This window comes from Diabrotica virgifera, chromosome 1 (assembly GCF_917563875.1).
Source record: "Diabrotica virgifera virgifera chromosome 1, PGI_DIABVI_V3a".
Lineage (NCBI taxonomy): Eukaryota > Metazoa > Arthropoda > Insecta > Coleoptera > Chrysomelidae > Diabrotica > Diabrotica virgifera.
Genome location: NC_065443.1, coordinates 78297214 through 78322564, shown reverse-complemented (window position 1 = coordinate 78322564; position 25351 = coordinate 78297214). Strand labels below are relative to the sequence as shown.

At 31.8% G+C, this 25351-nt stretch overlaps 1 protein-coding gene across 6 annotated transcripts in view; it reads right to left on the bottom strand.

Moving 5' to 3' along the window:
- Window positions 1-25351, bottom strand: part of LOC114349399 (serine/threonine-protein kinase ULK2) — a 196673-nt gene that overhangs the window by 4990 nt on the left and 166332 nt on the right. For 5 of the 6 annotated variants that reach the window (XM_050657100.1, XM_050657113.1, XM_050657119.1 and 2 more), the window contains exon 19: window positions 10262-25289. In XM_050657100.1, the coding sequence (XP_050513057.1) occupies window positions 25216-25289 (74 nt within the window). In that variant the 3' untranslated portion in view covers window positions 10262-25215. Of the gene's footprint in view, window positions 1-10261; window positions 25290-25351 lie in introns of those variants that run through there. The other variant, XM_050657106.1, reaches the window with a different exon arrangement.

The following is a 25351-nucleotide window of genomic DNA, read 5'->3' as shown; positions in this document are numbered from 1 at the left end:
AAGCAAAATATAAAATAAACATACAGAATTGTCTTTTATTTATCAAAATCGATACTCTAAAAATCTATCAAATCTAAAACCTGTGGACACAGATGTCCGAATGAAATTTCTACCATTTAAATTTATTCTAGTTAAAAAAAACAATTTATCGGTTTGTTCCCGATGACTTTGGTACAACAAAATAAACAAAACCAAATTATGTATTCGCAAGATTAGCTATACTCCCTATTTACTTTTTGAAATATTGGAATTTTAATTCCTACGCTTTTTACTCAAAATTTTAGTTTCCGAACATAAAAATATCTTTCACATAAGTTGACTGACCTTTTGCTTCACTCTCTCTGATGTCTTCTCGTGACCCAAAACAGCTCTCCCTCGTTGACTATGTTAAAGGCTACTCATCAAAGCCCTCTCCGTTCTCCAGCTTCAAAACTATCAGCATACCAGCACCAATTCTCCAACAAGCCAGGCCTCTTTTGACCAGTACTCGATTCAAACAAAACTCCAAAAATTCTTTGCTCTCGTTCCACTTTTCAGCACTATTCTCCACTATCAAACAACCACTGGTACTTGCTAACTATCTATCCACGAAAACGTCGAACTGCTCCTCAGCGATGCCAATAACATAATCACTTCTTTTTCAAACTCACTCAACATTCAAACCACTTTTCCCCTTCCAAATTGCCAAGACTCAGAAACATTTCTCTTTTCCATTCGACAAAACAAACAGTCATTTTCAAAATTATTCCGACCATCCTAATTACTTTCGGGGAACCCTACAACATTTACTCGGGGTGAAACAAAGATATTAAAATTCCAAACTTTCTTTTAAACCATTTTTCTAGAAAATGATAAGTACCTCTACCTGTGGATTCTATAGTTCCCGTAATAAACAATCTTTTTCCATTTTAAACCTAGATACATCGTCCTTTTCACTTTAATTATTCACAAAAGTCTTTAATGGTTCATCGGAAAGCTCATTAAAAAAGAAATCCACTTACATACAAACTAAATTCTAATAAATATTTACAGATCAATATAAAGGGTGTATTAAATTTATGTTCCCGCGTTATTTAAAAAACATTTAATTCAATTTTCATTTTGCCTTTGATTGATAAATTGAAAACACAATACTACGTTAAACGAGAGTAAATTTGAGTCAGACCAGGTTTTTATTGTAAGTAGATCAGAAGTTATAGTAGCATGAAGAGTTGCAATATTTGAGTTGCTCCAAGTGATACTGGTATCATCAGCAAAAAGAAAGATTTTTCCATCGATTTTTAAATTAGTGATGTCATTAATAAAGATAAGGAAAAGTAGAGGACCCAATACTGAACCTTGAGGTACCCCACATACAATGTTTTTGAGACTAGAGTCTGTATCATTTGCTCTAACCAGTTGTTTCCTATCGTCCAAGTAAGATTGGAAACAATCTAAAGAAATGCCTCGAATTCCGTAGAAATTTAGTTTTTTTATCAAAATGTTATGATTTACACAATCAAAAGCTTTGGAGTAGTCACAAAAAACGGTGGCAGTGTGAAGATTATTGTTCAGTGCTTGATAAACCTCATGTAGTACAGAAAACATGGCATCAGTGGTGCATTTATTATTTAAAAAGCCGAACTGATTTTGTGATAAAATGTTGTTTTCAACTAGAAAGGACATAAGTCGGGCTTTTATGAGTCTCTCAATAATTTTGGAGAGTTCCGGTTTCTCTCAATATAAAAACATTTTATTTCCTGGATAATCATAACTTCTGCAAGTATTACAGCGTTAATATAGATGAGTTATCAGAATTGTTAAGAAAGTTTATTATAGATGCTAATGAGAGAGATAAAACAGAAAGAATTATAGCCGAATATTACAGATGATATGTTGTGCCTAGACAAAATTTCGTCTTGTTTAATCTTTGTTCTGTGTTGAACTATTTAAATATTAAAAAGTTACCTTTTAATTACTGGTGTCAGCCAGAACACTATGATTATTTCAAATTATTTTTTTCAATAAAGGACATTGGTGAAGAAATTCAACAATTGTTATTAGGTCTCACTAGATGTACAGATATCTCAAAACCTATTTCCAATGTTAATTTTAGTACCTTAACAAAAATGTTCAATGACAAAGAAAGCTGTGGTTCAGCTCCAAGTTTATTTTTGAAGGTTCTGTCCCATTTAGGATATCTTACATCCAACGAGCACTTAACCTTCGATCTAACCGAAGTTTATCTCAGAATACCAAATTCTGAAATTCGATTGGAATTTGCGAAGATCTTAAAAGATACTTATATAGAAAAATACAATTTTAAAGAAAAATATATAAAGCCGCTACATTCGGCGGCTAATTCTTTTAATATTCAGGCATTTGAAAACAGCAAATTTGAAGCATTCTGTAGGGCTGTAAACGATTTGTTTATAAATTCGTCTTATTACGAGTTTCCACAAAATTCAAACAACTTTCAGTGTATACTGTTCACAATATTGGCTAGTAAATTTTGCATAACCCAATCGGAAATCTATAGGAACAACTTAAGTAATTCTATAGATATATTAACTCTAAATGATTCTGGCGTCGGTATTTTCATAGAAACACGAATTAAAGATTCAGATAAGAAGGACCAAGACCTCGCTATAAAAGCTCATAGACAAATTCTTGACAAAAAATGTTGTGAATATTTTGACAAAAATTTTGAGGCTACCATGGGAAAGATATGTATTGGTATGTTGAGAAAAATTGTATTAGTATTGCCTATTCTTATCATTTTCAGAATGCCGATAACATTGAAACTGTTACCTTTATATCCGTATCTGCGTAGATTTTGTTATGTTACTTTTATTACTTATTTAATTTACAATTAGACTGAAATCTTAGAACATATCGATAATTCTACCAATTCACAAATCTGAACTGGTCTACATTTCAGATATGTAGTCTAATCTAGAAGAGAAACATTTTGATTTTAAAGTTATAATGTAGATTAAGTTTGATTATAAATGTAATGATATTTAAGTAAATTTTGTAAATATATAAAGTGTAAAATAAAAGATTTGTGAAAAAAACTTGTATTTTTAGTAATATTTTAACAACTACTATCCCAAATCTGATCCCAAATCTTATAATTTACAGGGTTGGAACGCCAAACAAATGAATAAACAACAGATGTATTTTGCAAAACTATAAGCTTAGTCTACGTTCGTTGATTTTTTATTTTTAACGCTAGTATTTCCTGGATAATCATAACTTCTGCAAGTATTACGGTGTTACTATAGATGAGTTATCAGAATTGTTAAGAAAGTTATTATCGATGCTAATGAGAGAGATAAAACAGAAAGAATTATAGTCGAGCATTACGGAGGATATGTTGTGCCTAGCCAAAATCTCGTCTTGTTTAATCTTCAGTCCGTGTTAAACTATTTAGATAATAAAAAGTTACCTTTTAATTATTGGTGTCAGCCAGAACACTATGATTATTTCAAATTATTTTTTTCAATAAAGGACATTGGTGAAGAAATTCAACAATTGTTATTAGGTCTCGCTAGATGTACACCTGGTTCCAAAAAAAACTGATACGACTCTTGACGCGTATTTTGTAGAAAATTGAGCAGTGTATTTTGAAGGATAAATACTTAATATTTACATACTGTCAATGTCACTGCCAAATCTTAAAATTTGTCAGATAGCTTATTCTGTTCCACGGTTATTAGACTTTATTATTAATCTTTATTATTAATACTTTCTCCGCAACTGAGGGTATCTTATCAACTGTATTGTTTTTAAACAATAGATGATAAAATAAAAATATTGACAGTTCAAAAATGTGAACATTATTGCATTGTGTGTGGCCTAAGTTTGGGCTGAAAACTGAAATGTATTACATTTTTACAAAATTTTGGAATATGTTTAATTACGTAGACCAATTTTAACAGTTGTTTTCAATACAGATTTGAATCATCTACAAATAGTTTCTAATGTCTTTTGATGTCAAATAATTAGGGAAGCTGGAATTCAACAGTTTAGAATTTTACATTGAGTTAATGCAAAATTGTGACGTATGTCAAAATTCTCAATGTATTTTAATTGTATTCATTTTTTTTTCGAATCCTGAGAAAGCTAATAAATATTTTTGAAAAATTTAAACTCAGAATGAAAGACTACATTATTACCGAGGGCTGAAAGTCCCTGAAAACTTCTATAATATTTATTTTGATAAGTTACAGGGCTGAGAATAAAAAAAAAAGTGTGATATTTAATTTCAAATATTTCATTCAATAGAAACTGCTTGTTTATTCTAAGGGGCTTTCCGCCCTCGGTAATAATGTAATCTTTCATCCTGCGTTTAAATTTTTCTAAAATACTTATTAGTTTTTTCATGAAGCAGTTGTTGGTTTTTGTTTATTTTATTATTTGTCTGTCATAATAAATATAATGTCAGATCAATCAAATACACTGCTCAACATGATGAAATCTTACTAAGAGTCGTATCAGTTTTTTTAGGAACCGGCTGTACATATATCTCAAAACCTATTTCCAATGTTAATTTTAGTATATATATATACAACGTTTTTAGGCGTCAACGCCCTTCCGGTAGGGATCTATGGAGGAGTGTCACCGAGCCGCAAGCCCTTGTCCCTTGCCGTACCGCTCCTCCATAGGCCGATCAGACACCAGCTTATTCCAGACCAAGTCGTAGATTCTTTTCCATAGGCCGATCAGACACCAGCTTATTCCAGACCAAGTCGTAGAGTCTTTTTAGAATTTTAGACTACGACGTCAGCCTTTTTATTTTTCTATTCACCGGGCTGGGGCTCGAACCTTGATCGCCTCGACCGCATATCCACTATAGATTGGTCAATCGTGCGCCTCAGTCCGCTTGGCTAATCTGATCGACGATCAAATTAATTTTAGTACCTTAATAAAAATGTTCAATGACAAAGAAAGCTGTGGTTCAGCTCCAAGTTTATTTTTGAAGGTTCTGTACCATTTAGGATATCTTACATCCAAAGAGCACTTAACCTTCGATCTAACCGAAGTTTATCTCAGAACACCAAATTCTGAAATTGGATTGGAATTTGCGAGGATCTTAAAAGATACTTATATAGAAAAATATAATTTTAAAGAAAAATATATTAGGCCTCTACATTCGGCGGCTAATTCTTTTAATATTCAGGCATTTGAAAACAGCAAATTTGAAGCATTCTGTAGGGCTGTAAACGATTTGTTTATAAATTCGTCTTATTACGAGTTTCCACAAAATTCAAACAACTTTCAGTGTATACTGTTCACAATATTGGCTAGTAAATTTTGCATAACCCAATCGGAAATCTATAGGAAAAACTTAAGTAATTCCATAGATATATTAACTGTAAATGATTCTGGCGTCGGTATTTTCATAGAAACACGAATTAAAGATTCAGATAAGAAGGACCAAGACCTCGCTATAAAAGCTCATAGACAAATTCTTAACAAAAAATGTTGTGAATATTTTGACAAAAATTTTGAGGCTACCATGGGAAAGATATGTATTGGTATGTGTATAAATGAGAAAAATTGTATTAGTATTGCCTATTCTTATCATTTTCAGAATGCAGATAACATTGAAACTGTTACCGTTATATCCGTATCTGCGTAGATTTTGTTATGTTTAATGTGACCAACTAGCCCGAAAAATCCGGGACATGGCCCGAATTACGAAGTCGTGTCCCGGCGTCCAGGACAAGGCTTTCGGGCCATCCGAATTTTCAACTATTTGGTAAAATTCTATTTTGAAATTTTTAATACGTTATTCTTCTAAGAATCCACATCAAATAAGTGTAATAGAGTGTAATACTAATACCAGTATTAGTGGACTTTTTTTCGTTTCTGTATTTTAATTATCGTCTTCTGAAAAGACAGTAATTATATTTTTGATGGGATTAAGCCACAATTAGTTGTAATGATTATTTCATTCATAGGAGATTCTGACCAATAGAAAGCTACAGAAATGCAAATTAAGGTGATAATTTTTGATAATATCCCGTCGTCAAGTATATTACGTCAGATGCCCTTCGTTGCTACGAAAAAATACATTCAGTGACATTAATGACAATTAATGTTTTAAAAGTTATAAAAGTGATAACTTTCAACCGTAAAATATTTTATATCAACTGTGTGTTTAACAGTATTAATTTGTACTTACATAAATAAATTACAATAAAATTTTGGTTTTGAACAGTTTTATTCATGAAATAATCGCAACAAATTGCACTCGATCTCTAAAATTAATATAGAATTTTAGAGCTCTTGTGCAATTACTACTGATAATATCCCGTCGTCAAGTATATTACGTCAGATGCCCTTCGTTGCTACGAAAAAATACATATCAGTGACATTAATGACAATTACTGTTTTAAAAGTTATAAAAGTAATGACTTTCAACCGTCAAATATTTATAACAACTATGTGTTTAACTGTAGTAATTTGTACTTACATAAATAAATTACAATAAAATTTTGGTTTTGAACAATTTTATTCATGAAATAATCGCAGCAAATTGCACTCGATCTCTAAAATTATTATCGAATTGTTTCCTCGTGCCACTTTGACATAATTTCACTCCCCTTCGGGTCGTGAAATTAAAACTGCCAAAGTGTCACTCGGCAAAAATTCGATAATTTTAGAGCTCTTGTGCAATTACCACTGATAATTACATTTTTATATTAACCTAAGGTGATATGTATTTACATGGAAATCCAACATCGGTTGATTTTCAAATTTTTGCTTTCTTGAGAACGATTTCCTGATTGGAAGTCGAAACGTCAAAAACTAACAAGAACGTAATTATCATTACAGTCAACATAAGTCAACATAAAAATCTTAAATAATCAATAAAATGATATTAAAATTCTACATTTAAAAAAATGGCCCGATTTTCGTTGAAAAGTCCCGGATTTTAGATATATTTTTTCAGCCTTGTCCCGAATTCGACTGAATTGGAGTTGGTCACACTAGTTATGTTACTTTTATTACTTATTTAATTTACAATTAGACTGAAATCTTAGAACATATCGATAATTCTACCAATTCACAAATCTGAACTGGTCTACATTTCAGATATCTAGTCTAATCTAGAAGAGAAACATTTTGATTTTAAAGTTATAATGTAGATTAAAAGTTTGATTATAAATGTAATGATATTTAAGTACATTTGTAAATATATAAAGTGGAAAATAAAAGATTTGTGAAAAAAACTTGTATTTTTAGTAAAATTTTAACAACTACTATCCCAAATCTTATAATTTACAGGGTTGGAACGCCAAACAAATGAATAAACAACAGATGTATTTTGCAAAACTATAAGCTTAGTCCACGTTCGTTGATTTTCCATTTTTAACGGTAGTATTTCCTGTGACTGGTTCTGGCATATTTACGGTTTCTCTCAATATAAAAACATTTTATTTCCTGGATAATCATAACTTCTGCAAGTATTACGGTGTTACTATAGATGAATTGTCCGAATTGTTAAGAAGGTTTATTATCGATGCTAATGAGAGAGATAAAACAGAAAGAATTATAGCCGAGTATTACGGAGGATATGTGGTGCCTAGCCAAAATCTCGTCTTGTTTAATCTTTGGTCCGTGTTAATCTATTTAGATAATAAAAAGTTACCTTTTAATTATTGGTGTCAGCCAGAACACTATGATTATTTCAAATTATTTTTTTCAATAAAGGACATCGGTGAAGAAATTCAACAATTGTTATTAGGTCTGACTAGATGTACGGATATCTCCAAGCCTATTTCCAATGTTAATTTTAGTACCTTAATAAAAATGTTCAATGACAAAGAAAGCTGTGGTTCAGCTCCAAGTTTATTTTTGAAGGTTCTGTACCAGTACAACGTCAAAATAACTGTCAAAGTCGTGTTCGTTTTTTGGAGTTCGTCCCAAGGAATTATTAATTTTAGCAGTGTTTTGGTACATTCCGGCCTTGTTTCCAAGTGCAGAGTGTTATCAATAGTTTCTGTTTTGTGGTACTTTGTGAAAAACTAGAAGACAGCTTTGTTTTACAGAAAATGTCAGGTAACGGGGGCGATCCTGGCCCGCCCTCGGTTAATTTAAATAATAATAATCAAATGAATAATAATGATAGTCAAATTAATGTTTCTTCAATGGATACAGTATCCTCAAATTTCGAAAAATATGACTTTGATAATAAATATCAACCGACGGATGCAGGTCCGTATCAGGTGTTTTTGGAACATACCGATAAGAATCTTGGTCGTCTTTTTCCTATCAGAATTGGCTTTTATTTACAACAAGTAATTGAATTTAGAAATGATGTTATTGATATTCATTCTGTAGATTTAAAACGTGTTAAGGTAATTTTTAGAACATATAAAATCGCTAATTTATTAATTAATCACGAAATATTAACAAAAAATAAGTTGATTGCTTATATTCCAAAATTTCCCTGTAAGAAACTACATACATAATATGTAGTTCCTCTTTTGTTTATAACCCTGTATAAGTTCTTCAGTTAGCTTTTATTAAGCGGAAAAGATGGATATAGATAGATGTGATTATGTGGTTTAGTAGGAAACACTGAAAAGGAATGAAAAACAAGAACTGAAACACTGTAGACAGGCTCTCGAAGAAAAAGGCTTATTAACTCTTATTAAGACAAAATAAGAATAGATATTACGATATTTATTTACATATGGAATTATTTTACCAAAATAAGCTGGTAATTGTGAATAGTGAAATGATTGTGAAAAGTAATAGTTTAGTACCTAGAATCGGTATTATAGAACAGTGAGGATATAGATAAACATGTGTGTAGTAGAGCTACAGATAAGAAAGCGAGGGATATTTGACAGAAAAATATCAATAAAAGTAATCATCGTCATCAATGGCGTTACAACTATTCGTGAGTCTCTGCCGCGTTTACTATTGCCTTCCATGTGTGTTGATCCTGGACCTCGATTTTTGACCCTTCGCTTCGTTATCGATCATTCGGTATCTGTACACTAAACAGATATGAAGCGAAGGGTCAAAAATCGAGGTCCTGTGCCATTATTTCCCATTTTCTCTGACTGCATGTTTTCAGCATGAGCTACGGTTGTACAGAAGGATCCTGAATATACCATGGACAGACAAAGTCACCAATGAAGAAGTACTACGGAGGATGAACACAACCGCAGATTTAGTCAACATCGTGAAGGGCCGTAAGCTGCAGTACTTGCGGCATATAATGAGAAATCAAGGCAGATACGAGCTACTCCAGTGCATTTTAAAAGGTAAAATTGAAAGAAAAAGGGCCCCAGGACGAAGAAGAATATCCTGACTTGCTAACCTGAGAGCATGGTATAGAAAGACCTCAACACAACTATTCCGTATAGCAACTAACAAAGTCATCATAGCCAGAATGATCGCCAATGTTCGGAACGAACAAGCACCCTAAGAAGAAGAAGCATGTTTCCACCTTTTTCTAGTCCATCAAAACACATTGTTTGTAAGGCGATTGTCGTTACTGGCTATCATATGCCCTGCCCATCCGAGTCTATTGGCCTTTATATATCTGACTAGATTTTTCTTTCCGAAGAGAGACTCTCGTTGTATCTGTGCCTCCATTCATTTGTTCCGCTGCCTCTGCAAGGGCCATATAACCTTTTTATTTACTTCTCCTTTTGTTAGCGTCTATATTTCGTTTCCATACGCGACTGCTGGTCGTATTATGGTCTTATATATCTGCATTTTTGCACCTCGTGAAAGAAGTTTCGACTTCATTAGATGTTGTATTGCAAAGAAAGATCCGTTTCCTGCCTGCCATTATTCGTGTTTCAACTTCTCGGTCTATTTTGTTGTCATCGGTGATTGTTGCTCCTAGATATTTAAAGTCTTTAACTACCTCGAAGTTATGATCGTTTATGGTAATATTTTGTCTTATTCGCCGTCGTTCTTTCTTTGAAACTACCATGTAATTTGTTTTGTCTTCATTTATTTTTAGACCGACATTTTAATGCAGCTTCTTCAAAGCTCGTGAAAATATTCTTCACTTCTAACGTTAATTGTGCCACTGCATCTAGGTCATCGACAAAGGCGAGTACGATTTTTTCTCCCCAAGCAGCTGTTTCGATTTTTGGATAAATTTTTCGCATGAAATATCCCAAGGCCCGGTTAAAAATGGGGATAACCGTAACTGATCTCCCTGTCTCAGTCCAGAATTTACGCAGAAGGCACTTGATATCTTTCTATCAATAAATATGTTATTTGTAAATAAAACAAAGAAAATATTTTATTGTTTAATAAATAAAACGAAATAAACAACAATTTCATACTAAATATACGATTACAAATAATTTTAATATCACTTTATACAATTACTTGGTATAACACGAACAGCCACACGAATATACTTAACAAAAAATTAAAAATGGAAGTTACACAAATTACTTTCATTCAAAATTAATATTAATCTTGGAATCGTTAATGCACTTAACACAAAATTCTTTTTAATCATTTTTACATAAATAAACATAAATATTTGACGATATATTCAAATTAAAGTAAGTAAAGGACTATTGACGTCGCATAAAAAATGACGATGAAATACGTAAATATAAAACTATATATTTAAGCATTTTTTACGTGTGTTAGCGTAGATTTTTATGTAAATAATGTCTTAATGATTTTACGATTAGGCACAAACCATGTAATGTTCGGTCGTTCAAATTTAAGCAGAATTTAAAATAATACCGTTGATATTTTTTGAATGTACAGGATTTTAACGAACAATATATTCTATAATATTCTTTATGTAAAAAGGTGAACTGCGATATAATATTACATGTCTAATAACTAAATATATGTTCTGTTTCTTTTTGGAAAGCAGCATACTTCAAAGTTCGTTCTTCTTACAATTTGAAATATTTTGAAACTTATTTTAAACTAACAACTAGCATTGATAATAAATCACTAAACACAAAAACATTAAAATCAATTTGTTTTCAATAAACTAATCAATTACTTCTATACAAAGAAAAAACAAAGAAAAGAGCATTATTCTTTATTTTAATTCATTTCAGACGATGAAGTAGAAAAGACATGCAGCTGAACTAGTTCATAGAATTGAATGATTAAACCCATCTCTATCCTTCTCCATCTCTATTTACTTTATTTATAATACTATTCATACTATTAACAACTAAACTAACAGTCGCGAGTGTCAGTCGCCAATCGCCACTGGTCACCACGCCGGCTCTTCTTAGCAATAATCACTCGTATCGCTTAAAGTAGAAGAATTGCTAGGGTGGCGTATTTCGCACGTAACTATAATACCAAAATCTAATTGAAATAGCGCATTGTAATAATAGTATGGTATAGTTAGACCCAAACCCAGACATCCAAAGTGAAAGTTATCCTCCAACACCAAATTGTTCTATATGGTCTCCTAATGTTCAGAAAAAAGTTACACCATTTTGAGCGTCGGGTTTGGGGGGGAGAGGGGGAGAAATCTTCAAATTCGTAGTTTTTTACGTTGTTCATCAATATTTCTAAAACTAAGCGGTTTAGCATGAACAACCCTCTACACAAAATTGTTATACATTAAATTTGAAATAAAAAAGGCCCTATGCATAACCCTTCTAAAATGAACGGTTCCAAAGTTACGGAGGTAGTATAGTATAATTGGTCCAAAAAAAGGCCTAACCCAGACATCCAAAATAAAAGTTTTCCTTCAACACCACATTGTTCTATATGGTCTACATATTGCTTAGTAAAAAGTTACACCATTTTGAGCGTCCGGTTTGGGGGGGAGATGGGGGAGAAGTCGGTAAATTAGTAGTTTTTTTACGTTTTTCGTCAATATTTCTAAAACTATGCTTTAGCGTAAGGAATGTTATATAGAAAAATGTTCTATATAAAATTTAAAACAAAAAAGGTTCTATACATAATTGTTATAAAATCAACGGTTCCAGAGTTACGGAGGGTGAAAAGTGGAGGTTTTCGATACTTTATATATTTAGCGATTTCTCCCCCCTCTCCCCCCAAACCCGACGCTCAAAATGGTGTGACTTTTTTCTGAACATTATGTGGACCATATAGAACAATTTGGTGTTGCAGGATAACTTTCATTTTGGATGTCTGGGTTTTTGGTATAGTTATATCATAAATATTGCCCAAAAAATATAAAAAGTATTGAAAACCTCGACTTTTAACCCTCCGTAACTCTGGAACCGTTGATTTTATAACAATTATGTATAGAACATTTTTTGTTTTAAATTTCATGTAGAACATTTTTGTATATAACATTGTTTACGCTAAAGCATAGTTTTAGAAATATTGACGAAAACGTAAAAAAACTACTAATTTACCGGCTTCTCTCCCATCTCCCTCCCAAACCGGAAGCTCAAAATGGTGTAACTTTTTACTGAACAATACTATATAGAACATTTTGGTGTTGGAGGAAAACTTTTACTTTGGATGTTTGGGTTAGGCCTTTTTTTGGACCAGTTATACTATACTACCTCCGTAACTTTGGAACCATTCATTTTAGAAAGATTATGCATAGGGCCTTTTTTATTTCAAATTTAATGTAGAACAATTTTGTACAGAAGGTTGTTCATGCTAAACCGCATAGTTTTAGAAATATTGGCGAAAAACTTAAAAAAACTACGAATTTACTGATTTCTCCTCTCTCTGCCCCCAAAGCCGACGCTTAAAATGGTGTGGACGCTTAAAATAGTGTGGAAACACTTTGGATATCTGGGTTATGCCATCTTTTGGATCAACTATACTATACTATAAATAGTTTTGTCAAAAAATATTTATGTCGTAAAATAAGTAATGTAACCTCTTCGGTCCGAGACTGAGTGTGTGAGTGTGGGAGAGTCTTATAGCAACTTACTGATAGTATGAGAAGATTTGACGTACACATGGAGAAGGGTCCTATTTTTTATAGATATACCTGGCCAAAATAAAAGGCATCCTCCTCTTCTCTAACGTACATTCAAGATACATTTTACTCATGGTCTGATCCTGATTATTTTTCGATTTTTAAAAATATTTCCCAGTATTATCCAGAAATTGAATAGCAAGATTCTAGTTACTTGTTAGTAAAAAAGTCAGAAAAGTCGGTACCTATAGGAAAATATTGCTGAAATTAAAATCTGCAAAATGTTATTCAATATCAGAAAATCTGTTGACTTTAATAGAGCTAAGTAAAATTATTTCGTCTAGTTCACTTAACAAAAATGTGTCAACCTTTTAGTGCCATTAACACTAAATAATAATATTGTTATGACTAAAATTAGTAACAGAATATTACCAGCCATATAAGTACATCCAAGATCTACATTAAATTTGTATAATGAACAGTATAATGAACTCAAAATTAACACCATGTTTAATCAGATAATATAGAAATATTGAAAATATATCCAAAAAACTATACCAATGCACGTATTTTTTTTTTAATCAAGAGTGGTTTGGGGAAAACTAGTGAGTTATAGTGAGACATGGTAAATAAGTGTTTGAAATGAATTCCAGTGTTTCATTTCGTGTTTTGAAGTTTGTAACTTTATTTCTGTCTGGTATATAAAAAACCTGGAGAAAAAATCCCATGCATTGTGATTACGTTTCGAAACAGCACAAGGGCCACTAATGTTAGCCAGATATGGGCGTATTAAGAGGGGTACTTATCAACAAGAGGCATTTAGAGGTGTTTCTACCTACTTAAAACCGGCAACAATGTGCTACCAAGGTTCCATAAGATTTACGTAGCCCTATGCTTTGCATACTGCAAACACGCTACAGAAAGAATTTTTAATTTTAAGTCTTTCGATAAGCTTGATATAGTATTTTTACTACAAAAACGTTATTACGTAGGTCAAAATTTTTGACGTAAGAGAACTGTCAAAACATTAGAATGTGACTTTTCATTATTGGCATGTTTATAATAAACATGGCGATAATGAAAAGTCACATTCTAATGTTTTGACAGTTTTCTTACGTCAAAAATTTTGACCTACGTAATAACGTTTTTGTAGTAAAAATACTATAGTTCTCCTTTTGCAGTGTCACATCATGTAATCTGTAAATCTTAATTGAATTCAAAAAGTGTATAGAAAATAAATATTTTTATATTCTCCAGAACATGACAGTCTGCAAAAACTTTTTCATGGAAATAAAAGTGAAATTTTTGTTTCCACAAAACAAAAGAGTACTTTTAGTAATATGGTGCTAATGTGGAATTCATCGATTTTTTTTTAAATTAAATTATACATTTGGTTTACCAAAGTAGAACTTAGAATTTACCAATATTTTTAAAGAATAATCCAATTGCACAAGAGTGGTACAGAAAATAGATTGAGAATATTTTTGTTGCTTTTGCCATTTTCTTGATTGTTAACTTAAACTTTTTTATTTTAACAAAATATTCAATTATGGAAATATTTCTGTACACCATAATTTTCTCTATAATAAGGAACTGTTTATTAACATATAATTGTATATTATATATACTACTATAATATAGGATATGCAAATTTAAAGAGGTAATTTTGATATTGCACGTTATTTTAAACATTACATATGTTTAAATCAGCATAATTGTGGTCCATCAATAATGAAGAACGCGAGTCCCATTACTGATAAAAGAGAAAAAGCATACTTAACGGAATATTTTTATGAATGTTATAAAAAATTGCTCTTTTTGCGAAAATCTTTGTAAAGACGTAATATACAGTAAATAATTGGATATTTACAATATATGGCTTAATAAGTAATCTTATTTAACTGGAAGCAAAAACTTAAAAAATTATTAAAAATTCTAAAATTATATAATACAAGTTGTTATACTTAATAATAAATAAATTTATGTACTTTCCTATTACACCTAACCTGCTATCAACGGTTTACTTTAGAATAGTAGGTACTTTACGACACCACATATTGAAAAAAAAATTATTTTTACAAAGTTTATTTTTCACTCATTGTTCCGTATGCACCATTGCCTTAGGGCTTAAACCGATTTCAAAATAAACATATACATACAGCATCCGAAGGTAAAAGAACTGCTTTGTTCAACTGAAAGTCATCTTTGGTCAGGTTAGCCTTGGAACTAATTGCAACCACTCAACTGACGTTCTGTTTTCTGCAATGTTAATTATGTTTGTAAACGTCACACTGATCAGTTCTTATTATTTGTATTGACTGCGATTTTAAGTATTGTGACTTTTTGAGTATCCAATTGTCACACAATGGTGTCGAAGAAAATTTAAGAGTGGAAGAGAGGAGACGAATGATAATCCGCGACCAGGTGCATTAAGTACTGCATCAAAAGACAGGAATGTCGCATGTGTGGAAGGTTTGATTAGAGAAAATCGTAAATTTCAATCAGCTATTTCAGAAAATGTTGGTGTGAATATAGGATCTGCCACTAGTATCATACACACACTAAGTTACAGCAAAGTTTGTGCACGATGGGTTCCTCGTCTTTTGTCAGAGGACCAAAAAGCTTTCGAATGGGTTTATCTTTGCAACATCTCAGGTAATATAGGAAAAACGATACTGATTTTCTTTCGCCAATAATTGCTGGCTGAATCTTGGTGTCATTATTTTGAACTATCCAGTAAGCTGTCATCGATGCAATGGACACGCAAATTCTCTGCCACCAAAGAAATTTATAGTTAAACCTTCTACAGACAAGGTAGTGTTAACATTTTTTTTTTCCGATCATGAATGATCTTTGCTCGTCGACTTTACAGAACCTAGAAATGAAACTTTGAACCAGCTCCATCTCACACGTATTCTCACAGAATCTCTCACGCGTTGTCATTCTTCTGAACAACCTTCTGGACCTAGAGCATCCACCTCTTAGTCCCGATTCTTCTCCTTGCGATTTTTACATCTTTGGGTCACTGCAAAAGGCGTTTAAAGGTAATTGTTTTCAGTCGGACGAAGAAGTACAAAATGCCGTTAAAGTATTTTTCAAGCAACAGCCACAAAAATTCTTTAAACAAGGTATACATCGGTTGGTGAAACAATGGGATATGTACCTTAATTGTAATGGTAATTGGAGTGGGATGGTACGGATGTACATAAATTAACTTTCCAAGCTGCACCGTACTGATAACGATCAAATAGTTTGTACATTTCACTACCACTCTATCATCGCCACAACTCAGGTTTGCAACTGGCTTGAATAAATGACGTATATTTGTATTAATACGAATTTAAACGATGACCAAACACGGAACTAGCTTATTTTTTTTAAACGGATCGTGCCACGGATCTAGCAACAAGATTTAAACTCACATTTCGTAGACTTAAGACTGTCATTATTAATATAATATTATGTCTCCGTAATAGCCAAAATAAACGACTATGAGTTAATCTTTTTAATAAGACTCCTTGCAATTGGAAAATCTTTATGAGTCAAATCGAACATCTCATTATTCACAACCTATTTACATTAATTATACATTTAATATAATGGTAAATTTCATAAAATTGCGGTAATGTATGTTTAAACCAACGGAACAAACAATTTTCAATATTTATTTTTGCCTTTGATTATAACGTAAGTTAGCGTATTGTTAACTCAACAGAAATTAAACAGCGAATAATAAAAGCGAAAGCAGCATACGTTAGAATGAGACTCATTTTCAACAGTCGAGACATATCATTAAAAACAAATTACCGTCTGTTGAAAAGCTACATATTCACAGTTCTGCTCTACGGAATGGAAGCGTGGACACTAACTGATTTATTTGAATTTAATTTTTGTGTCTCCTGAGTACCTTTCGTCTAATCTGCAGGAATTACATCAAATCACAATATTTTTATCCTCTCCTGTGAATCTACATAATACTTGTCACCAAAAACTTTCTGTAACATACATATGTATGAATTTTCATTATTTGTTTGATTTTGTTGTTATAGTTATACATATGTTTAATCTTATTCCTCTCTTCCTGATGACTTGACAGTAATGTCAGACAAGAGCTACTTTAATTATTACTAATTCTTCTGGTTCTTCCGGCCTAATTTCCGTATACGCCCTATCCACTTCTGATACAAAACAGTTATCAGCTCCCATATTTCGCTTCCATCTTCATCTAGTTGTAGTTGGTACCAAGTAATGGCTTTGTGAAACAAATTAAAATTGACATAAAAAAATTCCTTAGCTGGCATTTTTTGTACTACTTAGTTTTATTTTTCCCGAAACATCAGCAGGCATCTTTTCAACCGTTGCAGAAACATTTCTAGCACATTTTTCTTTTTCACTAAGCAATTTTTGCTCGTGCTCGTTTATTTTTCCTGAAATAGTAGTCGTTACTTTTCTAAATAGTTCAGATTCATTTTCGCTAGTGAATATCCGATTTTCTTTTGAGATTATGTATGCAATTTTCTGTATCGCTCTAAATTATCTTTTGATAATACGACTGCTACCTGTGTGGTATTACTTCGTTTTGTTTTGCTGGCAAAACTGTGGACCCTTTTTAATCATATTAATATCGTTTTGCGTGAGTGTCTTTTTTCTTTGCTTATTACAATTTTCTTTTTCGTGTCCTAAACTATTTTCAGTTGTTATGACAGTTTGGTCTATTATTGTATCAGTTGGTTTAATTTTTTGTGAAACAGTAGTTGATACTTTTGTTGGTTTTTCTTAAGGCCGAAGCAGTTCCTTTAAATTGCGTTTATAAGTAGTTAGTTAGTTCATCAGTAGTTGGGAAAGGCTGTGTTTGCTTTGTTTCTTTTTAAATTTTTTTTTTATTTCTTGTAGAGCAGTGGATACTTTCAATTTTAATGCATTTTCTTTATGTAGTTGTGTAATCTGACCTTACGATAGTTAGGTACAATGTCAGCATGAATGTCTATAATATTAGCAGCTGAGAAATAGTTTTCTGCAGATGTTGATTTATTCGCTTCATCTAATTTTGAAGAAACGTTTATTTTGCAGCTCGATACGTTTGGTAAATAAGGCTTGAATGTGGTAAAAAATAATTTGAATCAAATTGCGTTTCTTCAGATTCGCTCATAATTTTTATATCTGGACGTGGCTTTAAGTTGGATTCTCGGTTACGTTTGTTTTTTCTTCTAGATACTGATCAACTGCACTGCCAGAACATCTTCCATTTCCACAAGGATTTTTAAAGGTGGCAAATCTGTAAAGTGTGATCTGTTGTGTTCGCTGAAATGTGTGCTGGCTGTAGAAAAACAATGCTAGAACTGAACTAGTTGATTTAATTGAGGTAGATTTTCGTGAATTATCTGTAGATGTGCTATTAAAGGTAGTCATTATGGGGTCAACTAAATCCAGGGACAAGTAATCATCGGATTTATTTAAATTTAATTTTTGTGTCTCCTGAGTACCTTTTTTATCATCTGCAGGAATTACATCAAATCGCAAGATTTTTATCCTCTCCTGTGAATCTACATAATACTTGTCACCAAAAACTTTCTGTAACATACATATATGTATGAATTTTCATTATTTATGTTTGATTATGTTGTTGTTATAGTTATACATATTATGTTTAATCTTATTCCCCTCTTCTTGATCTTGATGGCTTGCCTGTGATATCAGACAAGGGCCATTTACTTTAATTCGAAGAACTAATTGTTTTGGTTCTTCCGGGGTAATTTCCGTATATGTCCTATCCACTTCTGATACAAAGACAGTTATCAGTTCCCATATTTCACTTCCATTTTCATCTAATTGTAGTTGGTATCAAGTAATGACTTTGAGCCACAAATTAAAATTGACATAAAAAACTTCCTCAGCTGGAATATAATAGGTGTCATCTATCAGTATATTAGTACACATGATTGTGGAAATTTTGTTATACTTTGTATTCAACGCGTTTAAAAATCTTCTTATACCTTGATCAAATGTGATGATCCATTTATTTCAGAAAAAAGTGTGACAGTTTCGCGGATTATGGCATTAGTTCTTTAAAATTACCGTAAATCATGCGTTGGTTGTACATACGAAAAATTGTTTTCAATATTATTAATTGTAGCTCGTAATCACAAGAACGAATAACTTAAACAAATACATCTGCGGCAACTTATTTACAATCTCATGTCTAAAAGTTCTTGTACAATCTGAATGGACTTCATTAAAAAATTTAAGCAGTTCCTTTTTAATGCACCCGTTCTCGGTATTTTCTTCTATAATGTAACTAAAAACACCGTTGCTTTGAAGCCCATTGGAAACCATATCTTTAATATCTTCGAAATGATTTGTTGCCCGATAACTTGTGTATAATAGTCTTTGTCAATGCCAAACATGAAGATTGAGTCGATATACTTAAAAATACATTTTAGAAAGGGTTCAGGTGTAATATTATCATGGGCCATCTTTCTTAATTTATGACCTCTTTCCGACAATGATTTTTTACAAAAGGTATCTTGTTGAAACTCTTTTTGCCAACGCTTCTCATTTTCATCTTTCTCTTTTTGTCTACGCTTCTCCTTCAGTTCTTCCTTTTCTTGTCTAAGCTTATCCTTCACGTCTCTACGCTTATCCTTCACTTCCCTACGCTTTTCCTTTTCCTCTTCCATTTTTAAAAACCATGTGGGGGGTCCGGACGTATGCATTTCTTTACCAAATTCACCAGATCTCGAATTCACCAGATCTCGTATTCACCATTAACAATTATTACTAATATCTCTTGAATCCCGCTGGAATACCGCTGTCACCAACAATACACTTCTTTAAAATAGCTTTTTTGAACTCGATCAAAAATACTTTTCAACTTAAACTGACAACTTTAAACTTCAAAATCTAAAATACGACTGTTCTATAAACTGTCAACTCCCTATACTTTTATACATCTTCTGATGTTCTAGACGTCACTATACGCTCTGAGCTTCGCTGGTGTCGCTCCTAGCGGACTACTAATTCAACTTTCACCGGTAATTTTTAAATTTATTATTTAATTGTTATCGCTTAATATTTACAACGCAAAAAAGTAATTAAATTGTAATCGATTTTTTTTAGATTTTGCTAATCATTTTGACGTTCTATTGATAAAATATGAATTTCTTACCTCGGATACTTTCACAATTATCGTGTAGATGGCGCTAAGATTAATTTATAATTACATATTACGGAACATTAAAAAAACTTAAACTCAGTATTTAAAACGTAAGTCTATTTAAGGTAAAAATATATACATACCACAGCTTTGACCAACTAATATTTTTTATAATTAATGTTTTTAATTTTAATTTTAAATTAATCACTTTGACATTTATGTCAAATTTCCGGTAAACGTTTACAGACTTGTCACTACTGGCGCTCGCGAATTTGTAAATCTCCCCTCTACGTACGAGCTCACAGCGTATACATTTCTGGGTTATTCCATGACACCGAATATTCTCGTACTTGACTACTTCTTCTTTTTCATCAACGGACTTTATCGATGTGGGATCAATCTTACGGAACTGTCATAACAATACGTTAAAATGAAAGTATACGTTTGCATTTCTTTTCAATTCGACCACTACCATTCTTCTACACGTGTTTCGAGGTTTCACCTTCCATCAGGAAGACTTGTGATAGTTCGAATTGAAATGCTGTTTATGGTCTTTATAGTAACAACATGACGAGTACGAAGCGACAGTATTGAAGGGAAGTCTCCTGACTTCTTGTTGTTGCATATAGAGGACGCTACTAGAGTACTTAGGCAGGTTATGTTACTATAACGGACATATAGATAAACAGTATTTCGTAAAACCTCATACCATGTATAGAAGAATGGTGGAGCTCGAATTGAAAAGAAATGCAATTGTCTTCTTTCCTATATATTTAAGATACAAACTATTTAAAAATTCACGGTCAGGAAATAAGCAATATAATATATTTAAGATATATACTCCACCTTAAAAACTGAATACTACTTAAACTGAATACTACTTAAACTGAAAACTGAACTTCATACTAAAACTGTATACTAATAGGCTAGTTAAGTTATCTCAATTTTCAAATTTTTATTTTAAGCGTAGGTATATTGACTTTTCAATTTGACATTTTTTTCGTTGAAACTTACCTTACCTTATTATTTAAAAATTATTTTAATTCAAAAAGATAAGTCGATCAAAAATATTGCAATAGTACCATTATTATTGCACTCTATACTAAATATCTGATTTGGATTTGGTTTTCTTATAAAATATATTTTGTCAAAGTCAAACTTCTTGGAGTTTGAACCATTCTCCATATGCATAACTGAATGCAAATTCAGTTTATATATAAATCATTGAAAACTGTTTTATTTTAATTTGTATAAAATTTATTAATACACTTATGACAGATGTTTTAGTGGCAATGCACCTTCCCATATCTAGAAGCATGATATTAAAAATAAATAACACAGACATCATATTGCTGGATACAATTATTTAAATAAATATTGCGTTAAACAAATATTTAAAATTATCTGTTCCTCAAGTTTTATTACTTACCATCTAAACATATCAAAAATTATTAAAAAACAAATTACGTAAGAAATACAAATATATCTTCATACGTTCCTGTACATGTTTGTTCCTTAAACCAGCATTCCGATTAGCTATATGCCATTAAATAACTACATATTACGATATATCGAGGTTTAGGAATATAAGTCATACATAACTAACAATATTTACATGTTAGGTCGATTATTTGTAACAAACATATTCACTGATCTTTCTCCTTCAATATACGGTATAACGATCATATGTTAACATACACGAGGTCTCTTCCAAAAGTATCCGATCTTTATTTACGATTTCGCGCCAATACGTGCCAACGCCCTCTGTAGGGTACCAGCATAATCAGTAAATATTCGAGAAACTGTCTCATTTTTGAAGTTATACTTCTAGGCGCGATTGGAAAAAATGTTGGGATTGGGAGTAAATGTAAATGTGCGCGAATTCATCAAAAATTTTTAGCCCTACGCGCCGATGAATGATAGTAGTGGATACGGTATACGTTTGCTCTGATTGGGCATTCCAATAACCTGTCAAAACTTAAATATGGCGCCTGTGGGCAAACACATGTTGTGTTTTAGGTTTTATTGTGAGAACAGAGACAAAAGTAAGTTTATAGTTGTAGTGACTTTTTAAATACTTTGTAAAAGCAACAGGTACTTACAGCTCCGGAGCGAACCATGACCGGCGAGAGAAATCCTGTCTGTGTAGAGACTGTAGAGTTTAGGTGGGCGTACGACCGTCGACAGCGTTTCTCATCGGCCATGGTTCGTTCCGGGAGCTGTAACTGTAAATGTTTTAGTATTGTAATAAAAATTATAAACCTATTGGGGAAATGTAAAATGTTGAAGTCCTTCGATTTGCACAATTTGATTTCCAACAAAATTTCTACCAATCTCCATCTAATATATTGTTTTCTTACTCTATATTTTGTTGTATTTTAATATTTTAATTCCACAAAAATTAAACTAATTTGATTAATTCAGACAATAAGCAAATATGACCAACTGTCAAAAAGTTTAAAACATGCAGTTGGCGTGTCTAATTGGGTGCATTTTAACGTGCTTGATTCACGTTAAAATACACGTTAAAACCTAATATACACGTGTTCGATCCATAATGCAAATTTTTATTTTTGAAGTTATACTTCTTTAGGCACGAGGGTGAATTTTTACATTCCCTGGCGCATGCGCACACAGACAGTATGGTATTAAATGGTATTAGCCGCTCAAACGTTTTACGGGATCTGATTGGGTGTTAAAATCATCTGTCAATAATTGTTCAATATGGAGATTATAGATAAACAAAAATGTGTATATTAGTTTTTATTGTTGTGATGGCAGAGAAAAAAGCAAGTTTATAATTGTAGTGACTTTTTAAATAGTTTTTAAAAGCGACAGGTACGTAATAATTATTGTAAATGTTTCAGTAACCTAATAAAAAATTACATAGGTGCCTACCTATTTGGAAAATTTAAAATGAACCTACCAAAATAGTATATGTAATGCTTTGATTTTACATACTTTGATTACCATCAAAATTTCTATTCTGCCATCAATATTCACCTAATATATTGTTATTCCACAAAAATCAAACTAATTTGATTAAATTCATATAAGTAATAAACAACTGTCAAAAAGTTTATGGTGTAAACGTTCAGTTGGTGTATATTCCCACATGACAGATACGCGAATTTGGCGCAGTGGGAAAGCACTTTGACTTTCGATCGACGGGAAGTGAGTTCGATCCCCAATGCAAGTTACTATTTTTTTTTATAAATTTTATGATTGTAAATATATTATTATATATTTTTTTTTTCAGAAAATACGTATTTAGTTAAAATTTTTGGCAACAATTATTGTTCAGAAATCATTTCTTTGTGGTATTTTTCAATGTGTTTGTGTGTCTTTTATTCTTTTATCTTTTTAATTTTTGTTATTGTTTTAATAAATTTTTTTGGAAAGTAGTAAGTATTAAAATTAGTTTAATATTTAAATTAAATATAAATAAACTGTTTAAAGTATATTGATTTCGTTGAAATCATATAATAGAAGTATAACTTCTTACGTGCGTACAAAGTACACACATTATTATTTTTTATATATTTTATGATTATAAGTATATATAAATTTTTTGTTTTTCAGAAAAAAGCTCCTAGGTTTCTTTCTACTAAGTACTTCTTAAAAAATCATTTTAGGCCGTGTTAATAAAATTTTTCGTTATATTTCTACCACCCAGTGTCGTTCAACTACCCACAAATAATCTGCTTAAAAGAATTGATCGAAATGTCACCAAAGATCCCATTTGAGCTTGTTTGCAAATATTCTAAAACTCTTCTAAAGGTTTTACCGAGGTACCTCAAGAACCACGTTAAGTCAAGTAGAGTTCGGGTTATATCGCCCACCTAGAAACGATAACTTACGGTAGGTACTTTTTTTTCGTAAATATTCTGTACAAAACGCCATATTTTTTCAATCCATTTAATTTTCCATTTTGAAATCAAGATGTGAACGACAATTCTGTGTGTGTTCCAGATCCCTGTTAGGGTAAGATCTATTTTGTGCCTTTTGTTTCTGTACTTTTATACCTTTTGCTTCGTCGCATTGTATATTGCATTTTCTTATCCAATTAGGGTCTTAGTTCATCCTAGGACGGAGGCCATTTTCATCCTAGTTGGGTACCATGAAATGATATACGTATGATACAAATATCATGTCAGAAAATCACCAAATACTTTTAGGCGCAAGTTGTAAAAAGACTTGAGTATGTAGTAATATTTGTCTTCATCACAATAATGCGACAGCACATTCATTGAACTGTTTGCAATTGAAATAGTGCAACAGTTTTTCGCAAAACTCCGTCCAATCCCAACATAGCCCTCTCAGATTTTCTCGTATTTCGAATATTGAAAAGGGCGCTTAAAAGGTAACGTTTTAAGACTTCAAGCGAATGCTACAACGGTACCGAAGGCTACTATAAAAACAAAATTTCAAAACCGCTTCGGTGACTTTAAACACCAATGGGAGCAGGTTGTTAAGTCATATGGGGATTATTACGAAGGATGCCATGAACTCCATGACGATGAATTAAGCGTTGGAAAGTAATGACCGAAGGTCATATACTTAGGAGGTTGGGAAGTAATGACCAAAGGTCATATACTTTTGGGACAGACCTCGTATATGAATAACCAACATGAATTACATACTAAACAAAAATTGCCTCAAATTGAATGAGTAGCCGAAAAAAGTACAAAATTGGTCTCATAATCACAAGTGATTTATATCATCATCTCTCAACTACCAAACTGAGCTTATTGGGAGTATGAGTTTCAGCACTTCCTCAGGTACTCATGAATTGTATTTTTTTCTTCACCTAGTTCATTTTATGTTTATAAATTAAATTTATCATTATCGTTTTATGAAAATAAGTGTCCAAATTCTCGATGTGGCAAGGAATATTCTTTTTTGGCATTTTTACCATTTCCATTAATTTTTAATTTATAAAAATATCAAATTTTGAAAATATGTCACAATTTACCATTTACAAAGTAGGTAACTAATATAAAATAATGAAGCGTTATACTATAACATATAAGTACATTAAATTCAGTATTTGACTATATCCCTAAACCATGTCTTATTATTAAAAGAAATTGTAAACAAATAATATTTTATCTAGTTTGATTGAAAAGCGAAAAATATGAATTAATGTATCTTACGATATATTTCATCTACATTCCCGGATATATTCTATATTAATTTAATTGAGGTCGGTAGCATATATGTATCCTTGTTGTTGAAGAACGTACAGACGCTTTTCTACTGCTTCTTTATCTGAAAACGAGTTATAATATTAAAATACTTAAGGTGATATGACACAATGTTAAAATTTATAT